Consider the following 12399-nt stretch of genomic DNA (forward strand, 5'->3'; position numbering starts at 1 on the left):
TTGTCAAAAATCCTTTTCTGTGAGCTGGAAAGGGGGTGGGGATGGTGGTACAGCAATTGTAGGAAAGTCAAGCGGAGACGTTTCCTGCTCCCAATTGCCCGTTAGCATTAGTTCAGATGAGGCTTCTCTAACTATTTGGAAAAAAAATTTAAGTACTGTTCCTTTCTGGAGACGTTGTTAAGACTCTCAGTATTTCTCATAACAGCTCATATAACTACCATGAACCCCCTTTTCATAAATACAAGCCAGACCAAGAAAAAGTGCTATTTCCACAGGTAAGAAGATACCCTCCTCAAATGATCCGGATCAAAACGGCATTCTCCAAATCAATACTGAGTGAGGACAATTCTGTCGCTATCGCTTCACAGAAAACTACGCAGCTTTAGGGGAACTGAAAATAGGGGAAATCTTTCCCACCTTCTTCCATGCCCTAACCACTGAAGCTACTGGCAACTCCTGCTACCTCCTGTACACAAGCATTGCAGAGCAGCCGCGCACCCTCCCTCGCCCCCCACGCCGTTTCCGGCATACCGCTAGTGCAGGATGCTAATGCTAGAATGGCCACTTTCAGGGGATAAAGACGCCTAATTCCAGGAAAGCATGGAAAATGTTCTAAGGAAACACAGGTTCAGAGGCCAAGGGGCACACACTTACAATCCCACTGGACTGTGACCTCGCCCACCCCACCCTCGGGACTTGACGCAGCTATGTATGTGCCCACATTCCTCACACTCAAGTCTCTCAGGACTTGGTCGCCCCCGGTATCGGGAACGCCTCGGGTGCGTGGCAACCATCAGTGACCCACGTTGTGTTCAAGACCCTTTTAACGACTGTATGGGTGGCTCTGAAAAGAGCCTTTGGGTTGGGGGCGCCCGCGCCGCGCCTCACTTGGAGCTGGTGTACTTGGTGACGGCCTTGGTGCCCTCGGACACGGCGTGCTTGGCCAGCTCCCCCGGCAGCAGCAGGCGCACGGCCGTCTGCACCTCGCGGGACGTGATGGTCGAGCGCTTGTTGTAATGCGCCAGGCGGGAGGCCTCGCTGGCGATGCGCTCGAAGATGTCGTTGACGAACGAGTTCATGATGCCCATGGCCTTGGACGAGATGCCGGTGTCCGGGTGCACCTGCTTCAGCACCTTGTACACGTAGATGGAGTAGCTCTCCTTGCGGCCCCGTTTGCGTTTCTTGCCGTCCTTTTTCTGCGCCTTGGTGACGGCCTTTTTGGAGCCCTTCTTCGGGGCTGGAGCCGACTTGGACGGATCAGGCATATCGGCTAGTTCTTCTCGGGGAGACGCACGCGCGCGCGCGCCTCACCAAGTCTATTTGTACGCCTTGTATTCAAATGAAGGCTCAGGCATGACTCGCTTTCGATTGAGTACAGTTTCACATTACGTCATCTCGGGGTTAAGAGACATGCAAATTGGGAGTTGCGGGCTTCCTCTTCTGATTGGCTAGTGCTGCCATCCAATAGGAAGACGCAGCCTAGCCTACCTCCTGATCATATATAAGGGTTTGCTAGCGGTTACGAGTCTGTTGTCACCTCTTTTTCTTTCTGTCCGAGCTCTCCTCTTGAGCTTCTCAGTTGAAGATGTCGGGTCGTGGTAAGCAGGGCGGCAAGGCTCGGGCGAAAGCCAAGTCTCGCTCGTCCCGCGCTGGGCTGCAGTTCCCTGTGGGCCGTGTGCACCGCCTTCTCCGTAAAGGCAACTATTCGGAGCGGGTGGGCGCCGGGGCGCCCGTGTACCTGGCGGCCGTGCTGGAGTACCTGACGGCCGAGATCCTGGAGCTGGCGGGCAACGCGGCCCGCGATAACAAGAAGACGCGCATCATCCCGCGCCACCTGCAGCTGGCCATCCGCAACGACGAGGAGCTCAACAAGCTGCTGGGCCGCGTGACCATCGCGCAGGGCGGCGTCCTGCCCAACATCCAGGCCGTGCTGCTGCCCAAGAAGACCGAGAGCCACCACAAGGCCAAGGGCAAGTGAGGCCCCGGCGGTCGCTAGCGCAAGTCGACGGACACCAAAGGCTCTTTTCAGAGCCACCCACGCACGCAGGGAAAGAGCTGGACACCGAGCCGGGCGCTCGCGCGTCCGTGGTGCGTCGCCCGGGGGGGGGGGGATTCGGGGGGCCAGCGGCTCCCTCTGCCGTCGCTTGACGGTTTGTCCCCGCCGCTCTCGCGCCAGACGCTTGGCTTTCCGTTGAGGTTCGGGGTCGGGCCATAGCGCAATCGTTAGCTTACGTAGCAATTAGCATAAGGGTCTGCTTGGTTGTGCATGGCGGTTTCTACTAAAAGTGAGTTGAGATGATGTCCAAGTTTTACCTTGAGGGTTTCCAGAGGTTGCTGAAGGGAGAGTTGGGTGTTTTAAATCTTATAAAATGTCTTATGTCAACTGGTGAAAAACAACTTGGAGGCTTTCTGGTTTCTTTTGCAGGGCTGGGGGAGCAGTCTCTAGGCCTTCCTCAGCCTGCTCAGTGGTAGGATTGCAGATCGGCATGGCGGTCCAGCAGACATGTAGAGTTAGTCTTGATTCCCTTTAAGTAGCTTAGTTTTGAGAAACAAAATGGAGTTGCCGGGTTTTGGTAAAACTAGGTTTTAGTACATCAGTGTCCTTTAAAAGGAAACAGCATCGCACTAAAACACGTTTTTGACAGGATCATGGTTTCTACAGGCAATATGAAGAACAGCTGGAGTCGCAGGTAAGTGGACAGGAGCATGCAAGCTAAGCGCTACCAAGTGGGAAAGTGAGATTTGAGGGCGATTAAAAAGCATTTGTCTAAGAATAAGCAATTTCCTTAACTTCCCGGAAAAAGTCTATATATAGATTATACACCTGCAAATGGGTGCTTTCAGTCAAAGCCTGGGGGTGGGGTGGACCTCAAGAGATCTTTGTATGTATTCATAGGTCACTGTAGTTCCTGGTTAGATCGTGTTACCATTACCATTTAATGGTGTTATGGAGGGAGGTGTACTTGGATAGTTTCTCATCCCTTAAACCTATAAGGCTGCTGTCAAAGGCACAACGACAACCCGAAAGGAATATTTAGTTCATCACTTGGTAAAATGACAATTGCTGGGGCATATGTGGCCAGTGAGTAGAGCACAGATTCTGAATGTGTCTACAGAAACACAGAGTTCCCATTAGAGCAGCTCTGATGTAAGATCTGGTCGTCTGGATTACCATTTCCAGAAGTGAATTGGACCAGAAGCGTTGAAAAGAAAACGCTCACTGGAATCAAGCACCCCATGGCCCATGCCTAGGTATACACCCAATAGAATGAGAATATGCATCCAACAGAAGCTACACAGATGCAGGAACAAAATCATTCATAAAGTCCACAAGATAGAGGGTAACCCAAATGGTCATCGGCTAAAGAATAGGTTCACAAAATCTCCTCTTAAAAATGGAGGGAACGAGGCACTGATTGATGCTACAACATGAGTGAGCCTTGATGTCCAGAACAGGTAAATAAAATCAGACAATAGATACAGGAGCTGAAAGAAGAGAATAAGTACATGACTTCCTTGTGTGGGCATGGAGAAAGGCACAGGTGATGGTCAACATGAGAAATACGATAAATGTCCCTCAACTACTCACATGAAAATGGTTCATATCTTGTAAATTTCACCTAATTAAAAAAGAAACAAACTCGGTGACTGTGCACTAGAGGGGCTGGAGAGATGACTCGGTGAAGAGCTGGCTGTGCAAGCACCAAGACCTGGCTTCGGTTCCCAGAACCCATGCAATGTAGGGCCAGGTTAGCACTTGACTGATTTCAGGGCTTCTGTGGAAGATAGGAGAATCCCTGGAAATTCCGAGGACAGCCAAGGCGGTATACACAGCAACTAATGAGGCCCTGGCTCAAGGTGGAAGTTGAGAGCAACACCTGAGATTGTCCTCAAACCTTCACAGGATGACACACATGCATGCTTTCGCCTGCACCTGCACACAAACATACTTTAATACACACACAAACGTACTTTAATACACACAGATGTGTGTGGTGCACTCACACATGGGGTCGGGGTGGGGGCAAAAAGGAAGCCTGGAAGGTGTAAGGACAAAAGACTAAGATGCATTCTAGTGCTTTCTAGAATAACACACTGGCCCACCTCAGGTGAAAGGGGGTGAAACTCAGACCCTACAGCTGCTGTCATCAGAGACCAGGTGGAAAAGCAGCTATGGATTTGATCCTCCTCCTGCTGCTGCTGCTGCAGTTCCGAACAGGCCTTGGCAGTTAACCTTGCCAGGTTCAGCTCACATGTTGTGTGCAGGGCATGGAGGTCTTTCCCTGGCCCACTGTGTCTCTGAACACATGCCTGTGTTAGAATGATTTCAGCCACTCTCCATGTGTCCTTATGCAGTGTTGTTTATTGAAGACAAGAAAGAGAAGGTTCCAGGAGATTGCATCGTGAGACAATGTTTGCAGTGTGTGGGAGCTCTCCACCGAGCACCTCAGTATCCTGTGTTCCTCTTCCAGGTGTGAGTCTTTCCACCAGCCCCTGCTCCCCACGGTTAGTCTCTTCTCTGTGGGCCATTTCTTGCAGGCTCGCCCACATGTCCAATAATCACCCTCCTCCAAAAATTAAAAATAGACCTAGTATCTGATCCAGCCCTCCTACTCCTGGGCATCTGTCCAGAGGAAATGAAATCAGGATGTGGAAGAGACATATGTACTGACATGCTCATTGTGAGCCTAACCTACATGTCTATGCAGAAGCAAGCAGACTTCTAAAATGTGAGATATACACAGATGCATACTACATAGGCTTTAAGGTTTTTCATTTGTTACCATGTGGATGGATCTAGAGGACATTACAGTGTCCTTTAACATTCGCAGGGGATTGGTTCCAGGACGGGCGCGCACGCACGCGCGCGCGCACACACACACACACACACACACACACACACACACACACACACACACACCTACCTCCCAGGCAGGTACCAAAATCTATGGGTACCCAGGATCATCATATACAAAGCCATTGTATCTGCTTATAACCTACAAATGTCTTCAGAGTGTGCCTCCACGACTCCCAGTACATAGACAACACACGTGTAGGGTAAATAGTTGTGCTAGGTTGATCAAGAATCATCACCATAAAGCTCCATGCATGTTTGGTAGAGATGATGCGCTGTAGAAGTGACTGGGGTGAAGGGAGCTGGGAGCCAGGACCGGTCACCTGGGGTGAAGGGAGCTGGGGAGCCAGGACCGGTCACCTGGAGAATCTGCAGCAGTCAGCTGGAAAGACATCAAAGCTGCTCTAGTAGGCTCACGGGGTAGCTCAAGGATCGTGGAGGCTGCAGTTTCCCATACTGACCCTCAAGCTATGTTCTGGGGTTCATAACAAGTGCCAGGCCAGTTGGGCTCAGGCCGTGTAGACAGCTCGTTCCCTAATGGGATGAGCGATGAGCGGCAAAGACACATGTCTAGGAGGCGGGGATGCCAGTCAAGCCTCCCTCCTGCACATCACAGGTCTGGCTTCCGCCCACGACTGCCCCTCTTTTCTTGTGATATCACCCAAACCATGGCTTCCACAAGTCCACACCTCTACCCCAGGCTGCATAGTCACAGCACCTGCTCGATAGTCCACCTGCTAAAGGCAGCCCATCCTCTCTGGCATCCAACAATGATGCCACTGAACAGGTCCGACACACGCAGATCATTCAACTCAAAAACAACAAAATATACCCTTTTGAGTATTCTTGAGTTCATATGACAAAAAAAAAAAAAAAAAAAAAACCATACAGGAATGACTGGGTCCATTAAAATGCAACTCACAGAAGGAGGAACGGTATTTTCAAGCCCTATATTTGATCAGAGATTAATAGCCAAAATAGCAACGCCATTCAATCGCCAACAACTCAAATTGTAAATTGGCAAAACGACTGGAATGGGCATTTCTGTAAAGACAAACATGATCTTTGACATCGCTACAGTCGCTGAGGAATCGCCTCACTCCTGTTAGTATAGCTGTCCAAGCGGGGGCGGGGGTAGGGGAGGACGGGGACGGGGAAAGGACAGTCGTGCCTCCTCTCCCTTCCAGAATTCTCTGCGTTTCGGCTCCTGTCCCCTTCCCACTTCCCCCACCTAATCTTATGGCGCCCTATTCCTGCGTAGGGGTTAAACTCTGCAATGTCGTGGCCAGCTCACCAGCACCCCACAATTTACTATCCTCCACTATTTTGGCTTCGACATCAACTGGACAGAGAGGCACATTTATGTCTCTGGTCACACGTGTTGAGTATGCCCTGCACATAGTGCCAAATATGTACTTGGTCAGTTAATTTAAAACGAAAGGATTTCTTTCGTGTCTAGTCAGTGATGAGAAGAAAATTGACCTTCCGTAGAATGCAGCGCAGTGCTGAGAGGGCAACACTGTTCCGCTGCCGCTGACTTCCCCGCCCCCATCTTCCATCCCTAGCACTAGAAGCTAAACCTTCGTCTGATCCTTTCCCACAAAGCATGGGTGCGGCTCGGATTCTGATTGGGAGAAATTTGATAGGAAAAGGAAACTACGAGCTGTAGAAAGAAAAAACGAGTTCCCTCCCAGATTCTGAGACGCTGCTCTGCAGTTACATGGACCCTTGCACGGCGCGACGTCTCTCTGGGAAGCACAGCGCAGACTTGGTGGAACGGAAAAAAGATTAAGGCAGTGCCCTCCGGGCTCCCCTGGGTGCAGAGCCCAGCTCTGGAACCGCCGCGGTGACGGTTGCACAGAGTCTGGGGTGCCGGAGCTTAGGAGTGTGAGCGCCGCTCTGCAGGCTTCTGGTGCGCGCCTCCGCCTCGGGTGCAGGAGAAGCGACACGCTGACCCGTACTTGCTCAGGGGCGTTTTCCGATTGGTCAGTCCGAAAGCTCTGACTGATCCCATTGGCTGCCTCAGACGCGGCCGCCTGGTCTGGAACCTATAAGCGCTACCTAGACTGCCACTGCTCCTCCCTGGCGCCCTCGGGATTTCAAAGACCTTTTGTCGCTGTATTTCACAGGGTCGTGTATTACCAGAGGCAAGAGCTTCGGTTTGTTATTTCTGAAGGTGAAGCCATTTCCCCTGTCACTATGTAAACTGACACTAGAGAGTGCCGGAACGCCCACGTTCCTGGACGCAACCAACGGACGATTCAAGTCCTCCGGGTTGGTACAGCTCCTCCCCGCGGACGCACCCCTGAGCCCGGCGCCCAGTTCCCTGCTTTGGCATTCACTCGCATGTTTCTGCCCGAACTGGTTTAGAAACGAAACACGATGATTGTTCGTGCGTTCCTTAAAAGAAAAAAAAAAATCCGTAAGATTGCAACACAATTAGATTTCCATCCTTTCCTCGACTCATGATTGAAATTATGTGAGTTACCTTTTTCGTCCTCAGATGTGAAATAAGTATCCATTATTACTATTGGTGATGCCCAGACTGTGGCCTGTGGGACTATACCCCACATCCTTGAAAATCTTTGCTTCAGAAAGGTTTTTGTTTTGGCTTGTTTGTTTGTTTGTTTCAGATCTAAAGGTGTTTGATTTTGTTTGATAAAGGGTCTTTTCAACGTAGCCTAAGCTGGACTCAAAACTGCTACCTTTCTGACCCAGCCTCTGAGTGCTGCGATTGTAAGGATGGACCACGATGCCCTGCGTTATTTTTTCGGTTTTGATTTTTTTTTTTTTTTTTTTTTTTTTTTAGCGTAAGTTAACTGTGCTTAGTAATGGGTTTGTTTCATCTTGATAATTTCACGTATGTATATGCTATTCTTATCTACACACACACACACACACACACACACACACACACACACACACACACACACCTGCTCATCCCTTTTTCCTAGTGACTCTGGTCCCCTTCCTCTTAAGTCCTCCCCACCGGCACCCCTTTTGATGTCCTTAAAAAAACAAATCTAGCCAGACTCGTAGGTGCACGTCTTAATCCCAGCACTCGGGAGGCAGAGAGAGGCAGGTGGATCTCTGAGATCCAGCCCAGCCTAGTCTATAAAAGAGGCCAGGCCTACAAGAGAAACCCTGTATCAAAACCAAAACAAAACAAAAATATCTTGCTTCCACATGCTAGAGAAACCGGTACAGTGTTTCTCTTTCTAGATCTGGTGGATCTCCTTTAACACTATGATCTTGAGTCCTATCCAACCCCCCCCCCCTTGGCAAATAACATAATTTCTTTTTCCTTTTTCTTATATTTTCTATTTCTAATTTTAAAAATTAGTGTTTCACTATGTTAGCCCTGTCTAGCCTCAAACACACCGATATTCACCTCCCTCTGCCTCCCAAGTACTGGAGTTAAATGTGCGTACCACCACACCCAGCCATAATTTCATTCTTACTGGCAGAATAAAGTACTCCACTGAGTAACTATACTGTGTTTTCTTTAGCCAGATAGGTTAGGTTTTCTTGTTCACTACTTGGCACAGAGGGCAAAGGTTAGTGCTGTGGTTTGCATGTGACCCCAAATCCACATACTAAACGTTATCAGTGTGGGCACAGTAAACACCTCAGAATGGGGAGAAGTGAGAGTCTGGTGTTACAAGTTACCCAGTCTGTGTAATTTTGTGATTGTGATTATATGAATAATTAAAATTTACTATGTATTTTGTTTTGGCCCATATAACTACCAGAGCCTTAAAAACAAAACAAAACAAAAACTAAGCAACAAAAACTTTAAGTGTGTGTTTTATTAAGGAACTTGGCTTTCCCCCTTAATTCTTGGAGCAACTTTTAGTCAGATTCAGAACTATAAAGACAATCTTTTGTGTGTTGGGATACTTTAGGCCTCAGAGAAGATATTCCCTTTGCAATCTGTTCCTCCCTCCTGGTTCCCTCTCATGCCCTCCTAATCCTTTCTCTTCTGTAGGCAGGTCATAGGGGGGGAAATCCAAACAAACTAATATGAGGTATGTTGGTTTCCCATAAACTTTGGGCTGCCTGTCGTAGCTTTCCCCTCTGCTACTGACAACTGGGTGCAGACTCAGAGACATGAGTTGTGTGATCTTTGACCCAGCCCTGCTCTTCTGAGCACAAGCCACATTCCACAATTGAACCCTCTGGAATGGATACATAGATAGTGCAGTGTGTTGTAAAGTTCATTAGCACAGGACATATTTTATGGATTCCATTCAAATCATGGTGTAGAGGAATCTGACATCTGACATCTGACAGGATTAAAGAGCATATTTAAACCAGAATCAGCTCAACTGTCTCAGGCAGCTGTAGCAACATCATCCAGTCAGAACACAAATACAAACCAGCCATGACCTCCAGATGCCTCGACAAAGCCAGGAAATCCAAAGGGAAGTGAGATCCTTCTAACATAAGGGACTTTGTCAACATGCTAGTTGACACTGTGGTGGTTTGAATAAGGATGGTGCCCAGGGGCTCTTAGGGAGTAGCATTATTTGAAAGAATTAGGACATGTGGCCTTGTTAGAAGTGTGTCACTGGGGGGTGGGCCTTGAGGTTTCAAACGCTCAAGCCAGGCTCAGTGGCTCCCTCTCTCTTCCTGCTGCCTGCCAATCCAGGTGTAGAACCCTCAGGTCCTTCTCCGGCACCACGTCTGCCTTCAAACCACCTTGCCTCCTGACGTGACAAAAATGGGCCAAACCTCTGAAATGGTAAGCCAGCTTCAGTGAAATGTTTTCCTTTTTAAGGCTTGTCTGCAATAGAAGCCTTAACTAAGACAGAGTAAAAGCCATGAAGATTCTTGGGGCTGGAGAAGGGTCACGGCGGTTAAGAGAGTTCACTGTTCTGGGGACTCTAGGTGTAGTTCCTACCCCGCATCAGGTGACCCACAACCTACTGTCACTCCAGTTCCAGGGGAGCTGATGCCCTACAGCCTCTGCCAGAACCTACACACGAGCAGTGCACATAAGCCCACACAGGCATAAGCACACATACACATACAAATCAATACATCTTTAAAAAGTAATAAAGTGTCTCTAACATTACTAAAATCGATTTTACCGATACTAGACCGTTATGTGTACTAAACTCTGGATAAGTAAGAATTAGTAGTCATTTCTCATTGTGACTTAAAAAAAAAAAAGATAGCTTACAAACAAAATCCCAAATGAGGCTATCAGAAGTCGCCGGAGCCTTTGATATGTGAACTATGTGGCCAAGTATGAGTTTGAATTCCTGAGTTGCCTACCTTTACCAGATAAACTGGGGGTTACGGACGGAGATGTGCCAACACGGCCGGCGATGGTTTTGAAGGAAAGCTGGAGGTTGTGTGTGGACCAGCTAGAGATTAAGAAATCCCTGGGACCATCAAAGTTGTTCTGGTTCTGGAAACGTGGGGTTGTGGGGGCAGGTGGATATGGAAAAGTGGGGGTGGGGGGGCCAGGTGGGTCTTAGATCAGTCTGTTCTAGGAGGCTGTCTTAGTTAACATTCTATTGCTGTAAGAAGACACTATGGCCAAGAAGCCTTTAGTTGGGCGCTTGCACGCAGTTCCAGAGTGTGAGTCCTCGACCTTCACCACAGGAAGTGTGGCAGGCAGGCAGGCAGGCCAGCAGGGGGTCGCTGCAGTAGACCAGAACTTGCTTTCTTATTCAGATTCGCAGGCAGGAGGCAAAGGCAGCAGAATTCAGCCTAGAGTGGACTTTGAAAACCTCAAAGCCTAACCCCAGTTCACATCTCCTCCAACAAAGCCACACCTCCTAATCCTTCCTAAAACAGTTCCAACTAGGAACAAATCACTCAAATTGTACCAGTGGTCTTTAATAGCCACCACAGTGGTCTTTAAGAGGAAAGTTGATCCAAAGTTGGGGCAGGGTTTCAAAACAAAAAGACCACATCTGTTGAAATTGACCAGTGAGAACCAGAAGTTCTGCTAATTGCTGGTGTAGCAAAGAATTTGTGGTGCTTGTGCCTAGCCTTTTTCATGGGCTAGCAAGAACACAGCAGGGGCATTTTTTATTTTAACTTTTAAATTAATTTGTGTGTGTGTGTGTGTGTGTGTGTGTGTGTTCCTTCCACCTGTATGTATGCTGTGTACCACAGCAGGGGCATTTTAAAGTTGTGTTTGTTTAATGTGTATGAGTGCTCTATCTGCATGTACACCTGCACACCAGAAGAGGGCATCAGATCCCAATATAGATGGTTGTGAGCCATCATGTGGTTGCTGGGAATTGAAGTCAGGTCCTCTGGAAGAGCAGCCAGTGCTCTTAACCACTGAGCCATCTCTCCAACCCTTATTTTAATTTTAAAATAATTTTTGTGTGTTTGTTTCAACTGCATGTATGCAGGGTATCACCTGCATGCCTGACGCCAACCAACAGAAGGCGGCGTCAGATCCCCTTAGACGAGTTACAGATGGAAACGGGCTATCATGTGGGTGCAGAGGAATTAACCCAGGTTTGCTGGAAGAACAGCCAGTTCGCTTAACTCCTTCGCCTCACTCCTACCCGTGCCCCCCTTAAACCGTAAAGATTCTTCTGGCATTCCAGAACTCAGGAAAACTATGTTGCCATATAAAGGAGGCGTGCAGAGATGTTCTAGAAGGTTCTTTGTAACTCGGCAGTTGAGGCAAGGTTGTTTAAAAAAAAAAAAAAAAAAAAACCACTCTGAGAAAAATGACTTAAATTTTTCTAAAATCCCTTCCGCACTTCTATGGAGCCTCAGCTAGCCGCTCTGGAGACCACGCTGCTCAGAGACTATAAGGGGCAGGCTGTGAAGCGGGAGCTCCGAGTGGACCAATCACAGTGCAGCATCCCATAATGCCACCTTGGTGGGCAGCCAATAGGAATGCAGCTGGGTCTATAAAAGCCGTGCCAGCGGGGTGCCTTTTGCACTGGAGGACCAGGGAGGAGAAGAGGTCCAGGAGGATGGCACGCACCAAGCAGACGGCGCGCAAGTCCACCGGCGGCAAGGCCCCCCGGAAGCAGCTGGCCACGAAGGTGGCGCGCAAGAGCGCCCCGGCCACCGGCGGCGTGAAGAAGCCGCACCGCTACCACCCCGGCACCGTGGCCCTGCGCGAGATCCGGCGCTACCAGAAGTCCACCGAGCTCCTGATCCGCAAGCTGCCTTTTCAGCGCCTGGTGCGTGAGATCGCGCAGGACTTCAAGACCGACCTGCGCTTCCAGAGCTCGGCCGTGATGGCGCTGCAGGAGGCCTGCGAGTCGTACCTCGTGGGGCTGTTCGAAGACACCAACCTGTGCGCCATCCACGCCAAGCGGGTGACCATCATGCCGAAGGACATCCAGCTGGCTCGGCGCATCCGCGGGGAGCGCGCTTAGGCGGCCCCGGCTCCTGACGCCTGTTCTGCTCATCGACCCAAAGGCTCTTTTCAGAGCCACCCACGGAGTCTGGAAACGGGCTTGTAACCTGAGGTGTCGCATGCAGGTGGCGTGCGGAGGCCGGGAACCAAGGGCTCGCTCGAGGCCTTGGGAACCTAGCCCTTAGGGCTTCAGCTG

The 12399-nt window shown here is 49.6% G+C and overlaps 3 protein-coding genes across 3 annotated transcripts; 2 read left to right on the forward strand and 1 right to left on the reverse strand.

Annotated features, from left to right (window-relative positions):
• Window positions 1-831: 831 nt before the first annotated feature.
• Window positions 832-1311, reverse strand: LOC127208481 (histone H2B type 3-B). Its single transcript, XM_051167952.1, has one exon. The coding sequence runs from the start codon at window positions 1263-1265 to the stop codon at window positions 885-887; it is 381 nt and encodes a 126-aa protein (XP_051023909.1). The 5' UTR covers window positions 1266-1311; the 3' UTR covers window positions 832-884.
• Window positions 1312-1583: 272 nt separating this feature from the next.
• On the forward strand, window positions 1584-2062 carry LOC127208146 (histone H2A type 3). Its single transcript, XM_051167529.1, has one exon. It carries the CDS (start codon window positions 1586-1588, stop codon window positions 1976-1978), a length of 393 nt encoding a protein of 130 aa, XP_051023486.1. The 5' UTR covers window positions 1584-1585; the 3' UTR covers window positions 1979-2062.
• Window positions 2063-11798: 9736 nt separating this feature from the next.
• H3-4 (H3.4 histone, cluster member) lies at window positions 11799-12229 on the forward strand. The gene has a single exon (XM_051167764.1). The coding sequence runs from the start codon at window positions 11812-11814 to the stop codon at window positions 12220-12222; it is 411 nt and encodes a 136-aa protein (XP_051023721.1). The 5' UTR covers window positions 11799-11811; the 3' UTR covers window positions 12223-12229.
• Window positions 12230-12399: the final 170 nt, after the last annotated feature.

This window comes from Acomys russatus, chromosome 25 (genome assembly GCF_903995435.1).
Source record: "Acomys russatus chromosome 25, mAcoRus1.1, whole genome shotgun sequence".
NCBI classification, from domain to species: Eukaryota; Metazoa; Chordata; class Mammalia; order Rodentia; family Muridae; genus Acomys; species Acomys russatus.

Coding starts and splice junctions, on each gene's coding strand:
- LOC127208481 (XM_051167952.1), bottom strand. CDS start 1,265: ATGCCTGATCCGTCCAAGTCGGCTCCAGCCCCGAAGAAGGGCTCCAAA.
- LOC127208146 (XM_051167529.1), top strand. CDS start 1,586: ATGTCGGGTCGTGGTAAGCAGGGCGGCAAGGCTCGGGCGAAAGCCAAG.
- H3-4 (XM_051167764.1), top strand. CDS start 11,812: ATGGCACGCACCAAGCAGACGGCGCGCAAGTCCACCGGCGGCAAGGCC.